Here is an 18,980-nt window from a genome sequence, read left to right on the forward strand (position 1 = left end):
CCATTTGGACACGTACCATTTATGGTTATTTACGGTCAATGCCCAAATACACCTACACCCAAATCTGTCCAAACCAAATTGGACCATGACCAATTGGTTTGTCCATTGGTTAAAATACACCCATATTCATAATTTACTAAAGGTTCATAAACTCATAATTATAAAGGTTCATAAATTCATAATTATAAAGGTTCATAAACTCATAATTATAAAGGTTCATAAACTCATAATTGGTCTGACCGATCAAGACTCATAATTTACTAAAAGTTCATAAAACAAAGAGATTCGCTGAAGCTCCATAGTTATAGTCTTATAGACTTATAGACTTATAGGCTGAGGAGCCAAAGAAGAGCAATCACTGGCTTTTTCTTCCCTCCATCTGATCTCCCCCTCATCTCCAATCACTAATACCAAGAGATTCTACGAAAACAAACATAAGATCCTTCTATCACCTCTAATCCATCTTGAACTATCAAATTCAGAATATGGGCTGCACACCTTACATGAAAAAACTCTCCACCACAGACCAAATCCTTTCTAAGTTGCCTTCTGATAACTCCTTGCATGTTATCATTCGATGATGCATTGTCGACAGTGATAGTAAATACTTTCTTCTCTAACCCCCATGCTCTCAATAACTCCATCAATTTCATAGCTATCGCAACACCAGAATGCGGTGGAGAAAATGCACAAAAAGATATTATTTTGGCTTGTAAGTTCCAATTTGCATCAATGTAATGTGCAGTTAAACACATATAACCTTCCACGGTTATTGCTCTCCACAAATCAGTTGTTGAGTATAGAACCACGAGTTTGGATATTGAACACTAAAGCTTACTGTTCCCAACACGTCACTCACATCAACGGATGCAAATTCACACGAAATAGCAGGAAAACTACAAAACAGATAGGGGAAACAAAAACAAAGAGTCAGCTTATAAAGATAAAACCATTCACAGAACATCAACAAATTCATGACTCATGAGACTCGAATACAACTATACAAATACATGCGTGGAATTAACTATACAAATACAAGCTCATCAATCATCATTATCTACTACAACAATCAAAAACTTGTAAGTAAAAACAAAACAATCAAAAACCCAGAAACAAATCAAATCTGTACGTTTGTGTTAGAGTAAACCCAGAAACTGAAAAATCAAAATCAAACCCAGTATCAAAACCCAAAAACCCAAAAACCCACAAACCCACAAACCCACAAACCCACAAACCCACTCGAGGAATCAAAATCAAATCTGTACGTTTACAACCCTAGATGACGAGATCGAGATGACGATTTGTTTACCTTATACAAATCGAGATGAGGAGATCACGAGAAGCAGAGCCGCAGAGGAGAAAGTGAGATGGAGGAGTTGAAAAGCCAGAGATGGAATCGAGATGAACAAATCGAAATCGCCTGAGAGGCTGAGAAAGTGAGAGAGAAAGACGAGAAAGAGAGAAGCTGCGAAAAAAAAAAAAAAAGTTTCCCCCAAATTGAAAAAACCCTAATTTTTTAGGGTTATTGGACAGCCCACGTCCGAATTAGTTTGGACCATATATCAATGGGCTAAATTGGTTTTAGGCCCATTTGACCGTTTTAAATTTGGTAATGACCAAAACCAGTCCAAATTAATTTGGACTGGACAGCCCATGGTTTTAGAGACCAATTGACATCTCTAAGTGTGGTTATAAATTGTGGTATCTACCTTTCAAACTATCTTGTGTCAATTGAGGATACCGCTAAAATCTTGAGGAACTAATCGAGTCCAGCCTTGAAGTTTGTATCTATATATACATTTTTTATGTACATTTTGGGTTCTACCCTTTTATTTATACTTATTTACAAAGTTAATCCCTAAAAATTTTCTAAAAATAGCATTACTCCAGATTTTGTTTCCTAAACATTTCATTCCAATTAAAAAAAATTACAGCAAACAATATGGAAACAGAAACTATGATATATTTAACCACATTTTCTATATGTTTTGAAGAGTATTCCATCTTTGAATCCTTTGCAACGCAGAAAACAACAATTTGATTCTTTTTTTGTTTTCCAAAATCTGTGAGTTTTGATTCTTAACGTAAAGAGAACATCGATTCATATTTATTTAAATATTATAATTAATATATATATATATATATATATATAAACTTATTAAAATTTTAAAATATTACGAATATGTAAAAAAAAAATACAGTAATCAATATGGAAACAGAAACTATGATATATTTAACCACACTTTCTATATGTTTTGAAGAATATTCCATCTTTGAATCCTTTGTAGCAAAGAAAGCAACAATTTGATTCTTTTTTTGTTTTTCAAAATATGTGAGCTTTGATTCTTAACGTAAGAAGAACATCGATTCATATTTATTTAAATATTATAATTAATATATATATATATATATATGAACTTATTATAATTTTAAAATATTACGAATATGTAAAATTAAAAAAGTTTAAAATAGTATATAATATGGTTATGTAGTAAATGAGTTATAAAGAGGATATGTTGGAATTAATAAAATATCATTAAATTTATGCTAAAACGGGTTAAACCCTTATTTTATTATTTGTCAACACTATTAATATTAGAATATTTGACATATAAAATCAAGTTGATTTAACTAATATTGTGTAAAATAATTTAATCATTAAGAAAAATGTGACTTAATTATAGCGTATAAATGATTTATTATGTATTTAGATTCTTTATTTTTTATTATAATAATTAAAAATTAAAAATAGAATTTCAAACACTAAACAAAACAAACTAAATATAACAAAAAATGGTCATTAAGTATATTGCGGGTTAAAAAATTAATATAAAAATTTAGCCACACAAACGGCCAGAAAATTTGGTTATTATTCTATTTACAAAATATCCAATATTTAACAAATAATATAATATAAAATATAAACAATAATAAAAATTATATGCATGCAGTATACCGCGGTTTAAAATCTAGTATGTTAATTATAAACCTGGGATTTAATCAGGCCATATTCTGGAATGTTTACGTTTATATGTCAAACTAATGTAGTTGCCAATTTTAGAGATAACACTTAGCAAAATAAATCTCATTTAAAAGTTGAAAATGAATTTATTGAAATTTAGGAATAGCATCAGCCCTTTTTAAAACGAACACAAATATTTATGTCTCATGAAACAACCGTATCACTACGTACTATTGCATCAATTGAACAATTTTGATTAGCGAGAAATCAAAATACAAAGTTTAAACTCTTTTGCCAAATCGCCTCTGCCTTTGCTGATACCAAGTCAACGCTTCAAGATACTCAGCTTCGCCAAAATCAGGCCACAAAACATTAGGAAAGTAAAGCTCAGTGTACGCTGATTGCCATAAGAAGAAGTTACTGATCCTTTGCTCTCCGCTTGTTCTTATCAGCAGGTCAGGGTTTGGGAATTCGCTACACTTTGTCATCAACTCATTCTCCATCGCCTTCTCGTCAATGTCCTCCACTTGAATCAACCCGTCTTTCACTTTCATTGCAAGATTTTTGCATGCTTGTAAGATATCAAATCTTCCACTATAGTCTATAGCTATAATGAGTTGTTTCCCTTCGTAGCTCTTTGTAGCTTCCTCTACCTCTTCTATTAAACCTAGAAGCGACCGGGATATTTTTGAGCGGTTCCCAATAACCGAGATCCTGATCTTATCTCTAAAACCGAATGGGAAGATTAACATCCAGAGATATAAATCTTCTAAAGAGGATAACTTAAAACAATCAACATGTTCGAGAATGGATACCTTTGGAAGTATGGCATTTCAGACTTAAAGTGTTTCTCAAACAAGGCCATCAAACATTTGACTTCATCCTGTTCAAAGAAAACCAAAAACCGAATCAAAATGAAAGTATAAAAAAAAAATATAATAGGTGTTAGTAACTCAATCATGATTAGAAGTTAGCAACGTTCATTCAAATTTTTATCACCGGCGGTCAAAAAAAAAAAAACTAATTAATAAACATGTTCTATTCATAAGGTCCAAAACTTCTTGGTTACTCAAAAGCAAAAATATCTTGAACCGTTTTTGTGAAAGTCATATATATATCATTTCCAGTAATCACCTCAGGCCTTTCCCAATTTTCAGTGGAGAAAGCAAAGAGTGAGATAGTATTTGTCCCCATAGCGAAACAATCCTTAGCATTCTCCATGAGCCTTTTTGCTCCGGCCTCGTGGCCATCTGATGTCCCGAGTCCACGTTTCTCCGCCCAACGTCTGTTTCCGTCCAATATAACCGCCACATGCTTTGGCATTCTATTTTTCGCTCGTTTCTTTTTCTCTCCCATTGGACCACTACGTAAGGAATTAAGAACAAAAAAATGTTTGTAGGCTTTCATATAACAAAATATGCATAGGGATAATACCTAGTAGAATATAATAAACGTTAAAAATTCAATTGAGCAATATGGACTCACACGTGGTTGAAGAATCCCTAGTTAGTTAATTTGAGAATAGATCACAAAAATAAAATAGACGGAGCTTTAATTAGTTAACACGTTGAAATTAACGATGATTAATAAAAGCAAACTACCGTTCGTCGTTTCTTTCATCATCGTATTTAGAAGCTGTGATTTTGAAGAATCTGATGATATTTTCCAAGGAGAAAGGAACTCTTAGACGCCGAGAAATGAAGAGACCAGGGATGAGAAGAAAAAGAGCAAGAAAAGTAAAAACAACAGAGAATAGAGACAACATTATTTGTTTCTGTCTTTGTTTCAATGTTTTGTTCGAATTGGAGCACTCGTCCCGACTACTTAAAGAGAGCTACGGGTTGAGAGGCGCACATGATCGATGGAACCTTCTCTCTCGCACTCGCTCGCTGTCTCCTCTTGATGCTACGCAAAGACAGATGATCATACGTAATTATAAGGTTTAATAAGATCTTACGACACTTGGAAATCACTAAAACGTTTCGTCACGTGATTTTCTCATTAAACTAAGACATTTGTATGTGTTCATGCTTTGACTTTTTTTTTGTCCAGTATAACTTCATGGTTTTAACATAAATGTCGAAGCTAATCGTATAGATATATAGTCATGCTCTGACAGTTTTGTTTGCATGCATCGTTTATATCTTCATGACTTCATGTGATGACGTCGTTAATGAGAAGATTAAATAAGAAAAAAAACGAGCACCATTTTTAATTAGCAATGTGCAATGTTTTAACTTTTAAGCAAGCACACATGAGTCGCATGCGGATCATGCGGTCCTTGGTTACTACAGTATATACTAGCTAGAGTAATATTATAAACTTCGTTTTACTTTCGCACTAGTGTAACTTTGTTTGTTTATATAGTTAAGAGTTCATTATCTATTCCACTTAATTTTATTCAACTTATTAATTATCAGTGTAAATCCTTTTTTTTAATCGCACTACCCACTTTAATTATTGCAATGCATATACAGTGGGATCACTAATAAGGCGTTGTTGTGGGCATTGACCTTATCCACTTATTTTTTTATTGATACCTCTATCTTTTGATAAATTAAAATATTGGAAAAAAAGATCTTTTATTTTTTGATAAAATATATTGAAATGTTCTTGACATGTGGGAGTCTTCAATATGGTATTTTCCAAGACTTTTTATGCTCAGTTTAATTTAAAAAAACAAATGAAAACTATATATAAGAATTAGTTGAACTGTTGTCAAAAAAAAAAAAAAATTAGTTGAAATTTGACAAGAATAATGATCGTAGAATAAAAATGGATTTGATTTTTCGTAAGAAGGTTATGCTTCCAAGTAACCAAGACGGTTGAGTCCACACACAATTCAGGAAATTTAAGAAAAATAAAAAATTAAGAACAAAAAGAACATAGGTATATATCATTATTTTATACTATAAATGCAATAAACTACATGGTATACATTTGCATCAATGTTTGACATACATATTAATCAAATTAATTGAAATCTCTTGCATCAATTACTATCCTCCAAACCTTTTTTACGTGGTTCAACGTAACAGAGACATATGTACAACTTTAGGACCTCTAAAGTTTATCTAGTTAAGTTGGAGACGCCTCAATCCTATAACTTCCAACCAAGTTTTTCTCACATTTTTAGCCATAGAAGACGTTACATTACTGTTTCTTGTCGTTATTTTTACATCTTTCTAACCTATGTAAAGAGAGTATTTTGTAATCACTAACTATATATTTTTTTTGTTAAATACAAGTAATGACAATAAGTCAAACCGTCAAAGTGATACTGCGTGACATACTACTATTTCACAATAAGGCCATGAATGGCTGCCTGTTTTTTATTGGTTTTTAGATTTTGGTTTTTAGTTTTTAGATTTTGGATTTTGAGTTTTTAATTTTTAGTGTAGATTTTAGTATTTGTAAAATCTGGTAACTTGATTAGTTTTTGGTTTTTATGTATAATAATTATTTTTAAAATAGTAAAATAAATATTATAAAATAGAAAAATACAATAATGTAAAAAAAAGTATGAAATGTAGATCTTTTATAGTAAAAAAGTATATAAGAAAAATTAGTTTAATAATAACAAATATGCAAGTCTTTAGAAAATATCCTTAGAATAGATTTTAATTTGTTCATTGCACAAAAAAAGAAGGTTTCGTTTGTTTTGGAATTTAATAAGTAATTAAAATAAATAAATATATATTAGGAAAAAGAAAAAGAAAAATCACGCTGAAAACCCAAAAAATGTGGTTTCTAGATTTTGTGAAGAAATTGCTAAAATCCTCTAAAAACTGGTTTTCCTAAATTTTAGGAAATCTATTTTTTCATAATCATGAATGGCTCCAAAAATAGATTTTTCAGAATCTAAAGCCAAAAACCACTCTAAAATTAGGTGCGATTCAAAGCCTAAGGTAATGTCAAATTATTTACAGCCAGCCAAGTGGCAACCATCTTTTAATTGAAACTGACGAAAAAACCCATGTGTACGGTCACACAGAGGTGACTAAACCCCCCCCCCCTTTTTTAAATAAGGGCATAATCGTAATTTGACTTAAGTTTCGCGACTTTTCTTGAAAAGGCAACTTCGAGAACCGTAACTGAAATTTAAGTGCTCATCAAGAAAAAACCAAACTTTCACAAAATAAAAAACACTCTTCTCCTTCTCCTTCTGATCATCTGATTGGGCCGTGAAACATTGAACTCCTACAACTTTGAAAGAGAACTCTTTAATTCTTTTTTTCTTAAATAAAAAACAAAAGAAGATAATTTCCTTTTTTTGTATCGATGCTTTGAATCATCATCGTCGTTTTTGGCTTTCTGTGTAATTCATTGATTCATTCATTCTCTCTGTTTCGTTTGATGGGAATTACTATAATTGTTCACCTCCTATGGCGAAGTTGTCTTTCAAGGATTCTTTAAAAGCTCTTGAAGCTGATATCCAACACGCTAATACACTGTAATATCCTCCTTTTCTTTCTCCACTTTTTTATCGAATTTATCGGCTTTTATTATATAAAGTCTCGATTTTTTACTTTTGTAACTCTTACTCTTTGCATGTAAGAGAATATAAATAAAGGTTGCTTTTTTTATTATTATTGTTAGCAGTTAAGTTTGTGAAAATTTCTTCTTTAAGGTTATGTAGCTTGATATTCTCATAGGTCCATCCATCACTAGTTGAGAAATTGATCACTGAGTAAAGGGTTTATCTAGACTCGAACTGTTTTTTTAGTACAAGGAGTATATGTTTAGGCTTGTTATGAACTCAATTGATTCTTGAGATTTCTTGTTTTTCACTAGTTGACTTGAAGCTTTGCTGAATCAGTAATGATCTAATTTAGTGCCTTGGCTGCTACTGCTAGTGTTACAGGCTACAACAACTTATTGAACTCTTAGAATGTTTCTGTGATTGATATTAGTGGTATAGCTGTGACTTTTATGGGGATACATTATCCGATGAATCCTCAAACTACTACATTTGCTGTTTGAGTTTTTTTCATGTCTTGACCAGAAAAGCTGTTTTGTAGTTCATTGCTTATCATCTTGAGCTCATGTTTTTTCTTAATTTTTGAAAATGAATAACAGAGCTTTAGATCATCCTCGAGAGAAGGATGGAGCGCGTGTTCAGATGAGATTATCGTACAGCCCGGCTGCTCAATTTTTTCTTTTTCTTGTACAATGGACTGATTGTCACCTTGCTGGTGCACTCGGTTTACTCAGAGTTCTTATCTATATGGTACTTTCTTGTTTTACTACGTTCAACATACTGTTCTTGGTGATAGTTTGATTAACTTGTTGAGCTATATATTTGGTTCAGACTTATGCGGATGGAAAGACCACAATGTCGGTTTACGAAAGAAAAGCCAGCATAAGAGAGTTTTACGGTATATGTTTCTTTTGCGCTGATATAAATTTTGGTAATGGAGGATGATATAGTTAGTATATGGCTCATGGTTTTTTCACTGTCTTGGTGTTTTATTAGCTGTGATATTCCCGTCGTTGTTACAACTCCAAAGAGGTATTACAGATCTAGAAGACCGCAAACAGAAAGAAGTCTGCAATACGAGATACAGAAAGAAAGATGAGAGCGAAATGTCTGAACTCTCAAAGATTGAGGTCGAGAGGGAAGAAGAATGTGGAATCTGTCTAGAGATGAACAGCATGTGCATGGTCGTGCTTCCCAACTGTACTCATTCTTTATGCATCAAGTGTTACCGCGATTGGTAAAGTCACACTATCAAAGCCTTTGTAACCTTTTGAATTAATGTATAACCAGTTTTCTAATTAAGGGTCATGTTTTTTTTACTTAGGCGAGGGAGATCACAGTCATGCCCTTTCTGCAGAGACAGCCTGAAAAGAGTAGACTCTGGTGATCTCTGGATGTTTTTGGACCAAACCGATACAGTGAATCTCACTGCGATCACTAGAGAGAATCAGAAACGGTTGTTTACTTATATTGAGAAGCTACCGCTCGTGGTTCCTGATCAAATGTATGCGTCTTCTCCTCACGATTGCCATCTGAGGTAAAGGCGAAACACCGGTTCTTTGTGTATGTATTAGAGTTAGTACAACTTGTACAAGGCCCTCGTTAAAACTCTTTTCTTCACCATCATTATCTTGGGATAGTCCCATTATCTTATTGTTAAGCTTATGTATATTTTTAGTAATCTCTTCTTCAAGAAGAGGGCTACACTTACAAGTTACAACTAATTTACATTGAATCTTGAATAATAATGATACTTTCCCACGCAAAAAAAATTGTTGAAATTTCATATGGATGGATCCAGTCAACATAACCCGACCCGGTAAATGTTATTCGGGTCGAGTTTGGGTGGATTCAGTCAACATAACCCGACCCGTTAATTTATGTTATACGCGTCTCCGGCGAATTATTCAAATTCCCGATTTAAAGGCAGTTGCAATTAGGGTTTTATAACTCGGCGAGGATCGATTCAGAAGCGATGAATCTATTGACAATGGTGAAGCTGACACAGAGAATTAACGCGAAAGAATTAGATTTAGGAATCTCCGACGAAGCATCATGGCACGCTAAGTTCAAAGATTCAGCGTACGTTTACGTCGGACGCTCACCGTACGATCTCACGGAGGGTGATCTCCTCGCCGTTTTCGAACAGTATTAGTTTCTTCTTCTCACATTAGTTTGAAATAGTAGTAATGTATGTACCTAGACGGATTCTGAATGTTTGTGGTTTCAATTGAAGAAGATATGGTGAGGTTGTTGATGTGAATCTTGTTCGAGACAAAGGAACTGGAAAATCAAAAGGATTTGCTTTTGTTGCTTATGAAGATCAGAGAAGTACTAATCTTGCTGTTGGTTAGTTCATGATGTATCCCTTCCTCTCTATGGATCTTTTTGACTACATATTGTTTCTCTTAAATTATGATTCTTTATCTCGATTGTAGATAATCTGAATGGAGCTAAGGTGTTGGGGAGGATCATAAAAGTGGAGCATCGTGGTGAATACTTAAAGAGAGAAGAAGAGGAAGATGATGAGACGAAGGAGAAGAAGAGAGAGGCTCGTGGTGTTTGCAGAGCTTTTCAGAGAAGGGAGTGTACTCGTGGAGATTCTTGCAAGTTTTCTCATGATGAAAACGTAAAATTAGCACAGTTCTCTCAAGAATCATATATGTTCTTACTCATTGGTTTTGTATTTTGATTCTTTTTTTTCTTTATATGGATAGAGAGAGCTGCTAATACCGGTTGGGGAGACGAAGATCGGAGAAGTTCCAGGTGAGATTGAGTAAAAGAATCACTATGACATATAGAGGATATATTTAGGGATTGTTCATATTGATATAAAGTGGTAATGCTTCACATGAGTTGTAAGTACATACAGATGTGTTTCTCTGTATATATGTCAATCTTATTTTCAGTTTTCTCCTTGACATTTACAGATTGATTAATAGTATATGAAACACACAGTCGCTTTGGTTCTAGACAGTAGAATGTTTCTTGAGTTTCTTGGCTATTCCAGCAAAGTACTTACCATGGTAATTCGCCTGCTGAATCTCCAGCTCAGTTGGCTCGCGTGACCCATCAGCTGCATAAGTCCCTGAGCCATACGGAGAACCACCTTTCACCTCTCCCATCTCGTACATGCTTTTACCAAATGTATACCCTACCGGTACAAATATCATCCCGTGATGAGCCAGTTTTGTCACTGCCGTCAGTCTGCAGATCAAAAAGTCAAATCAATGCTTGCCTGTGTTGTTCTAACTTTTGCTATCTGTTAGAACTATGGTCTTACGCAGTGAGTTCTTGGCCTCCACCGTGGAAACCCGTACTCCAGAAGATTCCAGCAGGTTTCCCAGCGAGAGCCTGTGTAGTCCAGAGATCACTTGTATTGTCAAAGAAAGTCATGACCTGTGATGCCATCACTCCAAACCTAGAGGGAAAGCCAAACATGAATCCATCTGCTTCCGCCAGTTGTTCTGGTCGAATATCGGCTACATCGTCTGGTCTTGGAACGGCCTTCACTTTCTCCAGTATTTTCTCCGGTAATGTCTCTGGCACTTGCCACAGTGTTGCTTCCACGTCTGGAACAGAGTTTGCTCCTCGGAGTACCTCTCGTGCCATTGTCTCAACATGGCCGTGCAAGGAATAGTACCTACCAGACAAACCGTAAACCAGATCTTTCGTCAAAACCAAACTGGTATAGTGGTATTTTTCGATCTGTCTGGGCCAGTAGCATAAAATCGCAGATTTCTATTGACTAGAAAATGATGGTCAGTTGATTAGCTTGGCATGGATTGGTTGAAAGACTCACACTATATAAATCTTGGTGACCGCCATAGCTTAGAGCTTGAAGTTGCGGACAAAACAAGAATTCCTGCCCCTGAAACTAAGGAACATAACACTGTTATGTTATGTGATCCGAAGCTTTTCGATGATCGAAATGGAAATTTATATGTATCGACGAGAAGACATTGATATATTCTCCTTGAGGACCAATAATTTTGATCAACCATGTTTGTTTTTTCCTATACCTTCACAAGTTTTGACTAAATTTACTCGAAATCGAAACTTTACAAAAGCTGACACTATCAGATTTCCAAATAAGAATCAACTGCTATACAAAGAGTAGCAATTCTGAGGAAAATAACTAACCTTTGTGAAACAAGGAAGAGGAGGAGATGAAGAAACAGTTTGAGGTTCAGAGTTAGCTTCGGGGATGTTCAGAGACAATAACAATATGTTTCAGGTTTGGTGAAGATGATAGATGACGTGGCAATAAGTTTGACCGACCATTTTTCTTTTATTGGGTCATCATCTTCAAGCCCAATCAATGTTTAATGTCTCTCCTCCTCTAGGCTCTTGAATAGTTTTAGTCGGTTAATTAGGGCATGGTCTTAGAGTATAAATATTGTAAAAATAATGTAAGATCAGTAGTTAAGAACTTTTGTTAAAAAGTTAGTTATTGGGAGAACATGTATAAAATCTTAAGATTTAATAATATAATATTGTTATAGAAATTTAAGAATATTTAATAAATACATAGATTAATGTTTAATAAATAATTTAAGAATGTTTAATACTATTTAATAATATAATGTTTATTAATATTCGCTAACAATTATTTGACTATTTTGTTAGCTTATCTATATCATATGTGAATTGAACTTTTATCCAACTTTATATTCTCTGACCACTACTTAAAAACATTCATATATATTACAAAACATCCACATTTACAATAGCGAAAAGTTACAGAACAAGATAGACATAAAATTTCGTTACTTGTACAAATTTATCTTTCCTAACCACTTCTTAGCATAAATCCACCCTTTTCATATAGAGCGAGTACGTACATACGAAGCACAATCACACAATATGAAAAAGTTACAAAACCAGAGAAAACCAGAAATAGACATAGCTTGTGCTTCTAGAAATTTGGAAAGTACAAAACAGAAATTTGGAAAGTACAAAACGGTATGTTCTAGAAATTTGCTGCACTCCAAGAAAGCCACTACTAAGCTGACTTGGATTCTGTATTCCTTGGTAGTACGACGATCCCTGAAACATGAGAAGATAACACAAACCAGAATTCTTTATGACTGATATGAGACATGTTTTGAAGATTTAAAAGACAAAACAGAGAAAGTTTGAGATTGACCCACCTCAGATGTTGGACTCAGTTCTCCAGAATTGTTCATAAGAGGGATTAAAGAGACGAAATCTCACTCTCTTCACCCTTGAACTCAACTTTACAAAGTGTATATTTCATCATCTATACAAAAATCAAACACGGATACGATCACGAGAACCAACAACAACAAGAATAAGAGAAACGTAATTACAAATCAATCAAATCACAATCGCAGCAATAACAACACAAAACACTAGAAAAAAACAGGGCAATATTAACTAAGAATCAACGATTACGAGTAATCAAACTGCAGCTAGTATAACAAAACACCAAAACCCTAAAAAAAGTTGGAATTTGAAAAGTTACCTGATTAGGAGGAGACATGGGCGTAGCGTGGTACTCGTGCATAACCCAATTGGACTTGGAACCACCACGATGCTTAAACACCAAAACCCTTTTCTCACCGATCTTTTCACGATTGCCTCTTCTATTGCGGAGGCAATCGAGAATCGGTGGACACGAGGAAACGAGGAGACGAGGAGACAGAGGAGATCGGTTGACTTGGTGTTTCAATGGCCGGAACGAGGAGACAGAGGAGACGACGGTGATGAGAACACAAATCTCTCACCGTTTTGCCGTTTCGCCTTGTCGCCGTTTGCGAGAGAAGAAGAAAAAGAAATGTCGAAGCCAATGAAAAATGAAACCAAGCTTTCCTTGAGAGTGTGACACGTCACATTTAGATCAGCACAAAAACTAATCTTGAATAAGATCAATTGGGCCGATCTTATAGCCACTGTTCAATTAATTTGATTTTTAAAAAGCCTTAGATCATTCCATGTGATATCCCTATAAACATGGCCTTATAAATCTCATGATTAAGAAAATTAGTAACATTATGACAAAAAAAAAAAATAGTAACATACAGTACAGTATAAAGTTTAACACAGCTTATTGAGAACTCGTTATTTATACAGTTATCCATATTTACAAGGTATAATATACGTTAAACATATTGATTAACTCGTTATTTTTATTGTTATCCATATTTTAAGATATAATACATAAATTAACACATTCAAAAAATATTGGATCCATAACATAATAAATCACATTGTTTAATTAATATATAGTTACTTCTAAAATATTCATATGATTTTTCTATATTGACAGAGTAATTGATTACGAAGTTAAATATTCATCCAACTATAATATTTTGGGTTGATTTTAAAGGTTTTGGTATAAACATTTATTCTAAAATTTGAGACTACTAATTGTAAGAAACAAAGATTCATTGGACTCAAATGTGTTGATGGACTCAAACATTGATACATGCCCAACAATGAAGACAAACAAGGCACCTTCCCATTAATTGTATGATTTTTTATTAATAAATGTTAAATTTAAATAATATCTTAATTTTATAAAGTTTTTAATAAATAAAGTAAATGGGTAACTTTGCAACTTTTATAAAGAAATTGTATTAATACTAAAATCAAAACAAATTATTTGGAATATTCATTTTAGAAGAAAGAAATACATTGGAGTAAAAACCACACTTCTTATGTTTTACTTAGGGGTGGGCATTTTAACCGAACCAAACCAAACCGAACCGACCCAAACCGACCCAAACAAACCCAAATATACATTAAAACCATGTGGTTCTATTTTTCCTTAACCCGAACGGTTCGGTTCGGTTTCAAACCGAACCGAACCGAAAACCCAATGTGTTTTTATTTCAATTAATATTATTGTAATTTGTAGATAGGTAACACTAACCCACGATTGCTTCCTCTCGCACATGTTTGATTTTTTTGTTTTCTATAATTTTTCTAACAAATTAATTAATGTAGAATTAGGTTTAATGGTCTCTAATCCTATGTTCTAAAGTAAAAGCCTACCGACGTTAAAGCAAATTCATATCCTCTGTTCCTCACTTCCTCTGTTCCATGCCATCTTAATTAACGTCATCGTCTCTACGGTTTTTCTTTTAGGTTTTTCTTTTCATGATTTATTTAAATTATTCAATTTATAACTTGTTGCTTATTTTAGAATATCAAACCGAACCGTGAATTTATTTGTTAGTGTTACATTGATTAATTTTTTTTGAACCGAACTAAAACCGATCCGACCCAAACCGAACCGAGCATAAACCGAACCGAACACAAACCAAACCAAACTAGCTTTGGTTGAGTTTGGTTAGAGTTTTATGAAAACCGAATAAACCGAACCGAACCAAACCCAAACCGAACCCGTGCCCACCCCTAGTTTTTTACTTTTACTTTTACAGGTAACGGAGAAATACATTCGAAACACATTTATTCGGAAAGAAAAAATTCTGTTCGGACCAAAGATATATTCCTTAAAGATGTAAAATACAGTGATACCATTTTGGTCAACATATCCGTTTGATACAATGTCTATAAGATACACATGATGAATTGTATAATACTTGTTCACGTTAATATTTTTTAAAAAGTTTTCACTATTTGATACAATCCATTAATACAAATAATTTTGATTTAATTTAAATATCTAAATATAAATAAGTAATCTATATATACAAATAAAAAATCTAAAATATACAAACAGAATCAAAGGAACTTAATTAGGATTTTTTCTTGACCGGTTTAGGCATGATGCTACTATATATACACGGTTTCGTTTTCATCTCTATGACTCCATAGAAACTGAAAGTTTACAAGAAAAAGATGCCGAAACGAGCAGATTCCTTTTGTCTCCTCCCATGTCTCCTTGTCTTGTTATTGACTTCAGTCTTAGCAGTCATAGATGATCCTCAAAGTAAAGAAGTGAGTTACGTTCTCGTAATCTCGTACGTATACAAATACAATAATTATCACTAATATATTGTTTCTCTCTATACATGGTGACAATGATGACGATACTTATTAATTCATAAAGGTGTATGTTGTCTACATGGGCTCACTTCCCTCTCAACTGGAATACACACCAACATCGCATCATATGAGTATTCTTCAAGAAGTCACGGGAGAAAGGTGCGATTTACTTGAATCCTGCCTTCTGTAACCATTATTGTGATTAGTTATAATAAGCTTATAACAAGTGATATATACGGATTTTACACGTACTCTAGTTCGATGGAAGGTCTTTTGGTGAGAAGTTACAAAAGGAGTTTCAATGGGTTTGCAGCCCGGCTCACTGAGTCAGAACGACAAAGAGTAGCCGGTTAGTGTTCTTCGATTGAGACACATCTTACGTTGAAATGTTTTTTCAGTTTATTTTTTATGAAAACCCTTTTGTGTTGTTAGAAATGGAGGGAGTTGTGTCTGTGTTCCCAAACAAGAAGTTACAACTCCAAACGACAGCGTCTTGGGATTTCATGGGGTTGAAGGAAGGAAAAAATACAAAGTGAAACTTGGCCACAGAAAGCGATACTATCATCGGCATGATCGACAGTGGGATTTGGCCGGAATCCGAGAGCTTTTCCGACAAAGGCTTTGGTCCTCCTCCCAAAAAATGGAAAGGTGTTTGTTCCGGTGGCAAAAACTTCACTTGCAACAAGTAATATTTCTCATAATTAATTAATATCTCTAATAGAAGATTAGTACTATTGTTTTAGGCAAAACTGATGTGTTCACATTTATGTTTTAGGCAAAGACTGATGTGTTCACATTTATATATTTTAGTAAGTTTTTTTTTTATTTTTTTATTTTTTTTTAATATTTTAGTAAGTTAATCGGAGCAAGAGACTACACAAGCGAAGGCGTCAGGGACAGAGATGGCCACGGTTCACACACAGCGTCCACAGCGGCTGGAAATGCAGTTGCGAATACAAGCTTCTTTGGAATAGGCAATGGAACGGCAAGAGGTGGTGTTCCAGCTTCTAGAATCGCAGCTTACAAAGTCTGCTCCGAGACAGAGTGTACCTCGGCATCTGTACTGGCTGCCTTTGATGACGCGATCGCAGACGGTGTTGACCTCATCAGCATCTCTATCGGGGGAAGGTATCCCAACCGGTACGAAAACGACACGATTTCGATCGGGGCTTTTCACGCTATGGCTAAAGGGATTCTAACAGTGCACGCAGCAGGTAATAATCCGACTCTTCCGATTCCGGCCAGAATCGTAAGTGTAGCGCCGTGGATCTTAACAGTTGGAGCTAGCACCACAAACCGTGCGTTTATCACCAAAGTTGTTTTGGGAAACGGCAAGACACTTGTCGTAAGTAACACTCCCGTTTCTCTGCATGCATGTCATCATTGTACGTATCTCTTTAAAAGACTCTTTTTTATTTTGACAGGGGAGATCAGTGAATGCTTTTGATCTGAAAGGAAAGATGTATCCTCTTGTGTTCGAAGACTATTTAACGAAGGGAAAGATCTTGGTTTCCAGATATCCATTTAGTGCAGAAGCAGCTGTTGCATCCATTATTAGAGACGACTACGAATTCTATGCCGACGTTAGCTCCACGCCCTTGTCTCTTCTACCACCAGACGAATTCGACTCTCTCGTCTCTTACCTTAACTCCACAAAGTAACAATCAATCTTCATTCTCTCTATAAATACCTCTACTTCTTTTGTCCTGATACCTCTGTGTTTGTTTTCTTTCTCAGGTCCCCGCAAGGATCTGTTCTGAAAACTGAGGCAATCTTTAATCAAACAGCTCCTACAATTGCTTCCTTCTCTGCTCGCGGTCCAAACACCATTGCAGTTGATCTTCTTAAGGTATCTTAACATTTTTTTTATGCTTCTGTTTCTTTTTTCTTTCTTTCCTGGTCTGAGTGACAATGGTTGATGGATTGCAGCCAGATGTAACAGCACCAGGAGTGGAGATCCTTGCTGCCTATTCACCTTTGTCTCAGCCAGCATCCGAAGGGGTCGACAAAAGACGTGTCAACTACTCTGTTTTGTCCGGAACTTCTATGGCTTGTCCACACGTTGCAGGCGTGGCCGCTTACATCAAGACTTTTCATCCTGAATGGTCTCCTTCCGTGATCCAATCTGCTATCATGACAACTAGTAAAACAAAACTAACAATCCAGCTTTCTACTTTCTTGTCCCTGCTAGCTAGTAACCTCTTTTGCTTATACAGTCTCTTTATTAATCTTTGCAGCTTGGCCAATGAATGCTAATACAACTGTCGTGACATATACCGATGTCCTTGCACCAACCGAGTTTGCTTCAGGAGCTGGTCATGTCGACCCAATAGCCGCTTTAAATCCTGGACTTGTCTACGAACTGAACAAATCAGACCACATCGCCTTTCTCTGCGGGTTGAACTACACTTCGAAAACCCTTCAACTCATCGCTGGTGAAGCTGTAACTTGCAGTGGAGAGACTTTACCAAGAAACCTAAACTATCCTTCAATGTCAGCTCAAATTTATAAAACTAATAGCTCCTTCACCGTGACTTTCAAGAGAACCGTCACCAACCTTGGTACCCCCAACTCTACATACGAATCAAAGATCGTCTTAAACCGTGGATCTAAGCTCAGTGTCAAGGTCTCGCCTAGTGTTCTTTCTTTCAAAAGGGTGAACGAGAAACAGTCTTTCACAGTAACTGTTTCAGGCAACAATCTCAACCGAAAACAACCTTCGTCTGCAAACCTAATGTGGTCTGATGGAACACATAACGTGAGAAGTGTCATTGTTGTCTACACTGATGATTACAGGTCAGCATAGTCATCATTATCATAACATTGTCGTCAGTTGTGTTTCTTTATTCTACATTTGTGTTTCAATCTTTTTTGATGATTAGTTTTGTGTTTCTTAGTTCACACTTCACAGTAATTCAATCTTTCAGAGCTTTGCATTTTTTTGAGTAACTCCTCCACATATCTTAGAACAAATTAAAAATTAGCTTAAGCCTTCTTTTTGTAACGACCATCCCAAATCTCAAAAAAGAAAATCAATTGTGATAAAATAGTTTTATTTTTTCAGCAAGAAGTCGAAAAAGAAATTGAGCTCAAAATGGATGAGGAGGTCAACCAAATATGTTTCCTAAAAATGTAAATACAATGCAACCAACGTTTTGGTCAACATGTACTCATGAGCTAATCAGCTTGATCACTGATGCGATGCGAACCCACTAAGCTCCGGACGGCGGCGGCTAATCTTCCAAAATTTTGTTAAATCTCTTTAAGTTTCAGAAAGTGTATGAATCCTTCTATGTGGATAAGGATTGTTATATTCCAAAGTTGTGCTATATCCCTTTAACGTCTTAGACTCAAGTGTGTTATATATATATATAGTATGAAAAAAGTTGTAAAATTTTCGAGAAACTCAACCGAAACCGGTAAACATGATCGAAACAGATTTATAACATTTTGGTGCGAAAAATTAGTGGCTCTGGGCTACGAATAGCCACAGTTTATTCTTACTTAGTCGCAAGCAACCTTTAGCCACTAAAAGAATCCACATTTGTTTGGTGTTAGTAA

At 34.8% G+C, this 18,980-nt stretch overlaps 6 protein-coding genes and 2 long non-coding RNA genes across 10 annotated transcripts; 4 read left to right on the forward strand and 4 right to left on the reverse strand.

The window, feature by feature from the left end:
• Positions 1–149: 149 nt before the first annotated feature.
• On the reverse strand, positions 150–1,467 carry LOC147949257 (uncharacterized). Its single transcript, XR_015574474.1, has 2 exons — positions 1,310–1,467; positions 150–896 (listed from the first exon to the last, which is right to left on the reverse strand). It is a non-coding gene; the product is annotated as an uncharacterized LOC147949257 (long non-coding RNA).
• A 1,621-nt stretch (positions 1,468–3,088) lies between these two features.
• On the reverse strand, positions 3,089–4,770 carry LOC104736045 (dehydrodolichyl diphosphate synthase 5). The gene is made up of 4 exons (XM_010455961.3): positions 4,564–4,770; positions 4,097–4,325; positions 3,778–3,845; positions 3,089–3,688 (listed from the first exon to the last, which is right to left on the reverse strand). The coding sequence occupies exons 1-4, from the start codon at positions 4,725–4,727 to the stop codon at positions 3,244–3,246; spliced, it is 906 nt and encodes a 301-aa protein (XP_010454263.1). The 5' UTR covers positions 4,728–4,770; the 3' UTR covers positions 3,089–3,243.
• Positions 4,771–7,054: 2,284 nt separating this feature from the next.
• LOC104736052 (E3 ubiquitin-protein ligase AIRP2) lies at positions 7,055–9,068 on the forward strand. Its single transcript, XM_010455973.2, has 5 exons — positions 7,055–7,415; positions 8,042–8,192; positions 8,274–8,340; positions 8,439–8,679; positions 8,767–9,068. The coding sequence occupies exons 1-5, from the start codon at positions 7,348–7,350 to the stop codon at positions 8,981–8,983; spliced, it is 744 nt and encodes a 247-aa protein (XP_010454275.1). The 5' UTR covers positions 7,055–7,347; the 3' UTR covers positions 8,984–9,068.
• A 260-nt stretch (positions 9,069–9,328) lies between these two features.
• On the forward strand, positions 9,329–11,465 carry LOC104736062 (zinc finger CCCH domain-containing protein 42-like). 2 transcript variants are annotated; one of them, XM_087490496.1, is made up of 4 exons: positions 9,329–9,590; positions 9,679–9,791; positions 9,881–10,071; positions 10,160–10,513. In XM_087490496.1, the coding sequence occupies exons 1-4, from the start codon at positions 9,418–9,420 to the stop codon at positions 10,220–10,222; spliced, it is 540 nt and encodes a 179-aa protein (XP_087346622.1). In that variant the 5' UTR covers positions 9,329–9,417; the 3' UTR covers positions 10,223–10,513. The 2 variants fall into 2 exon arrangements, with proteins under 2 accessions (XP_087346622.1, XP_010454294.1); XM_010455992.3 differs by having other exon boundaries at positions 9,339–9,590; positions 9,682–9,791; positions 10,160–11,465.
• On the reverse strand, positions 10,252–11,655 carry LOC104736078 (putative NAD(P)H dehydrogenase (quinone) FQR1-like 3). Of its 2 annotated transcripts, none has more exons than XM_010456013.3 (4): positions 11,586–11,655; positions 11,245–11,313; positions 10,726–11,085; positions 10,252–10,649 (listed from the first exon to the last, which is right to left on the reverse strand). In XM_010456013.3, the coding sequence occupies exons 2-4, from the start codon at positions 11,268–11,270 to the stop codon at positions 10,412–10,414; spliced, it is 624 nt and encodes a 207-aa protein (XP_010454315.1). In that variant the 5' UTR covers positions 11,271–11,313; positions 11,586–11,655; the 3' UTR covers positions 10,252–10,411. The 2 variants fall into 2 exon arrangements, with proteins under 2 accessions (XP_010454315.1, XP_010454306.1); XM_010456004.3 differs by having other exon boundaries at positions 11,245–11,319; positions 11,586–11,648.
• A 472-nt stretch (positions 11,656–12,127) lies between these two features.
• On the reverse strand, positions 12,128–13,425 carry LOC104736094 (uncharacterized). The gene is made up of 3 exons (XR_759524.2): positions 12,931–13,425; positions 12,596–12,705; positions 12,128–12,491 (listed from the first exon to the last, which is right to left on the reverse strand). It is a non-coding gene; the product is annotated as an uncharacterized LOC104736094 (long non-coding RNA).
• A 1,813-nt stretch (positions 13,426–15,238) lies between these two features.
• Positions 15,239–15,988, forward strand: LOC104756332 (subtilisin-like protease SBT4.9). The gene is made up of 4 exons (XM_087471755.1): positions 15,239–15,371; positions 15,484–15,578; positions 15,677–15,768; positions 15,852–15,988. Exons 1-4 carry the CDS (start codon positions 15,273–15,275, stop codon positions 15,953–15,955), a joined length of 390 nt encoding a protein of 129 aa, XP_087327881.1. The 5' UTR covers positions 15,239–15,272; the 3' UTR covers positions 15,956–15,988.
• On the forward strand, positions 15,947–18,824 carry LOC147949258 (subtilisin-like protease SBT4.7). The gene is made up of 7 exons (XM_087471753.1): positions 15,947–16,104; positions 16,272–16,764; positions 16,844–17,076; positions 17,157–17,268; positions 17,349–17,562; positions 17,657–18,215; positions 18,484–18,824. The coding sequence occupies exons 1-7, from the start codon at positions 15,989–15,991 to the stop codon at positions 18,545–18,547; spliced, it is 1,791 nt and encodes a 596-aa protein (XP_087327879.1). The 5' UTR covers positions 15,947–15,988; the 3' UTR covers positions 18,548–18,824.
• The last annotated feature ends 156 nt before the right edge of the window (positions 18,825–18,980 follow it).

The sequence above is a fragment of the Camelina sativa genome, chromosome 2, assembly GCF_030686135.1.
Source record: "Camelina sativa cultivar CO46 ecotype springtype chromosome 2, ASM3068613v1".
NCBI lineage: Eukaryota > Viridiplantae > Streptophyta > Magnoliopsida > Brassicales > Brassicaceae > Camelina > Camelina sativa.

What these genes read in the sequence shown, in the direction of transcription:
- LOC104736045 (XM_010455961.3), bottom strand. Translation starts at nt 4,727, where the DNA reads ATGTTGTCTCTATTCTCTGTTGTTTTTACTTTTCTTGCTCTTTTTCTT. An exon ending in GATGAAAGAAACGACGAACG is followed by an intron (nt 4,326 to 4,563) that starts GTAGTTTGCTTT and finishes TTCCTTACGTAG; the next exon opens with TGGTCCAATGGGAGAGAAAA. An exon ending in AAAATTGGGAAAGGCCTGAG is followed by an intron (nt 3,846 to 4,096) that starts GTGATTACTGGA and finishes TTCTTTGAACAG; the next exon opens with GATGAAGTCAAATGTTTGAT.
- LOC104736052 (XM_010455973.2), top strand. Translation starts at nt 7,348, where the DNA reads ATGGCGAAGTTGTCTTTCAAGGATTCTTTAAAAGCTCTTGAAGCTGAT. An exon ending in TCAGAGTTCTTATCTATATG is followed by an intron (nt 8,193 to 8,273) that starts GTACTTTCTTGT and finishes TATTTGGTTCAG; the next exon opens with ACTTATGCGGATGGAAAGAC. An exon ending in CAGCATAAGAGAGTTTTACG is followed by an intron (nt 8,341 to 8,438) that starts GTATATGTTTCT and finishes GTGTTTTATTAG; the next exon opens with CTGTGATATTCCCGTCGTTG.
- LOC104736062 (XM_087490496.1), top strand. Translation starts at nt 9,418, where the DNA reads ATGAATCTATTGACAATGGTGAAGCTGACACAGAGAATTAACGCGAAA. An exon ending in CTCCTCGCCGTTTTCGAACA is followed by an intron (nt 9,591 to 9,678) that starts GTATTAGTTTCT and finishes TTTCAATTGAAG; the next exon opens with AAGATATGGTGAGGTTGTTG. An exon ending in AAGTACTAATCTTGCTGTTG is followed by an intron (nt 9,792 to 9,880) that starts GTTAGTTCATGA and finishes TCTCGATTGTAG; the next exon opens with ATAATCTGAATGGAGCTAAG.
- LOC104736078 (XM_010456013.3), bottom strand. Translation starts at nt 11,270, where the DNA reads ATGGCGGTCACCAAGATTTATATAGT. An exon ending in GTCACCAAGATTTATATAGT is followed by an intron (nt 11,086 to 11,244) that starts GTGAGTCTTTCA and finishes TTTGTCTGGTAG; the next exon opens with GTACTATTCCTTGCACGGCC. An exon ending in GGAGGCCAAGAACTCACTGC is followed by an intron (nt 10,650 to 10,725) that starts GTAAGACCATAG and finishes TTTGATCTGCAG; the next exon opens with ACTGACGGCAGTGACAAAAC.
- LOC104756332 (XM_087471755.1), top strand. Translation starts at nt 15,273, where the DNA reads ATGCCGAAACGAGCAGATTCCTTTTGTCTCCTCCCATGTCTCCTTGTC. An exon ending in ATGATCCTCAAAGTAAAGAA is followed by an intron (nt 15,372 to 15,483) that starts GTGAGTTACGTT and finishes TAATTCATAAAG; the next exon opens with GTGTATGTTGTCTACATGGG. An exon ending in CAAGAAGTCACGGGAGAAAG is followed by an intron (nt 15,579 to 15,676) that starts GTGCGATTTACT and finishes CACGTACTCTAG; the next exon opens with TTCGATGGAAGGTCTTTTGG.
- LOC147949258 (XM_087471753.1), top strand. Translation starts at nt 15,989, where the DNA reads ATGATCGACAGTGGGATTTGGCCGGAATCCGAGAGCTTTTCCGACAAA. An exon ending in AAAAACTTCACTTGCAACAA is followed by an intron (nt 16,105 to 16,271) that starts GTAATATTTCTC and finishes TTAATATTTTAG; the next exon opens with TAAGTTAATCGGAGCAAGAG. An exon ending in TTGCAGTTGATCTTCTTAAG is followed by an intron (nt 17,269 to 17,348) that starts GTATCTTAACAT and finishes GATGGATTGCAG; the next exon opens with CCAGATGTAACAGCACCAGG.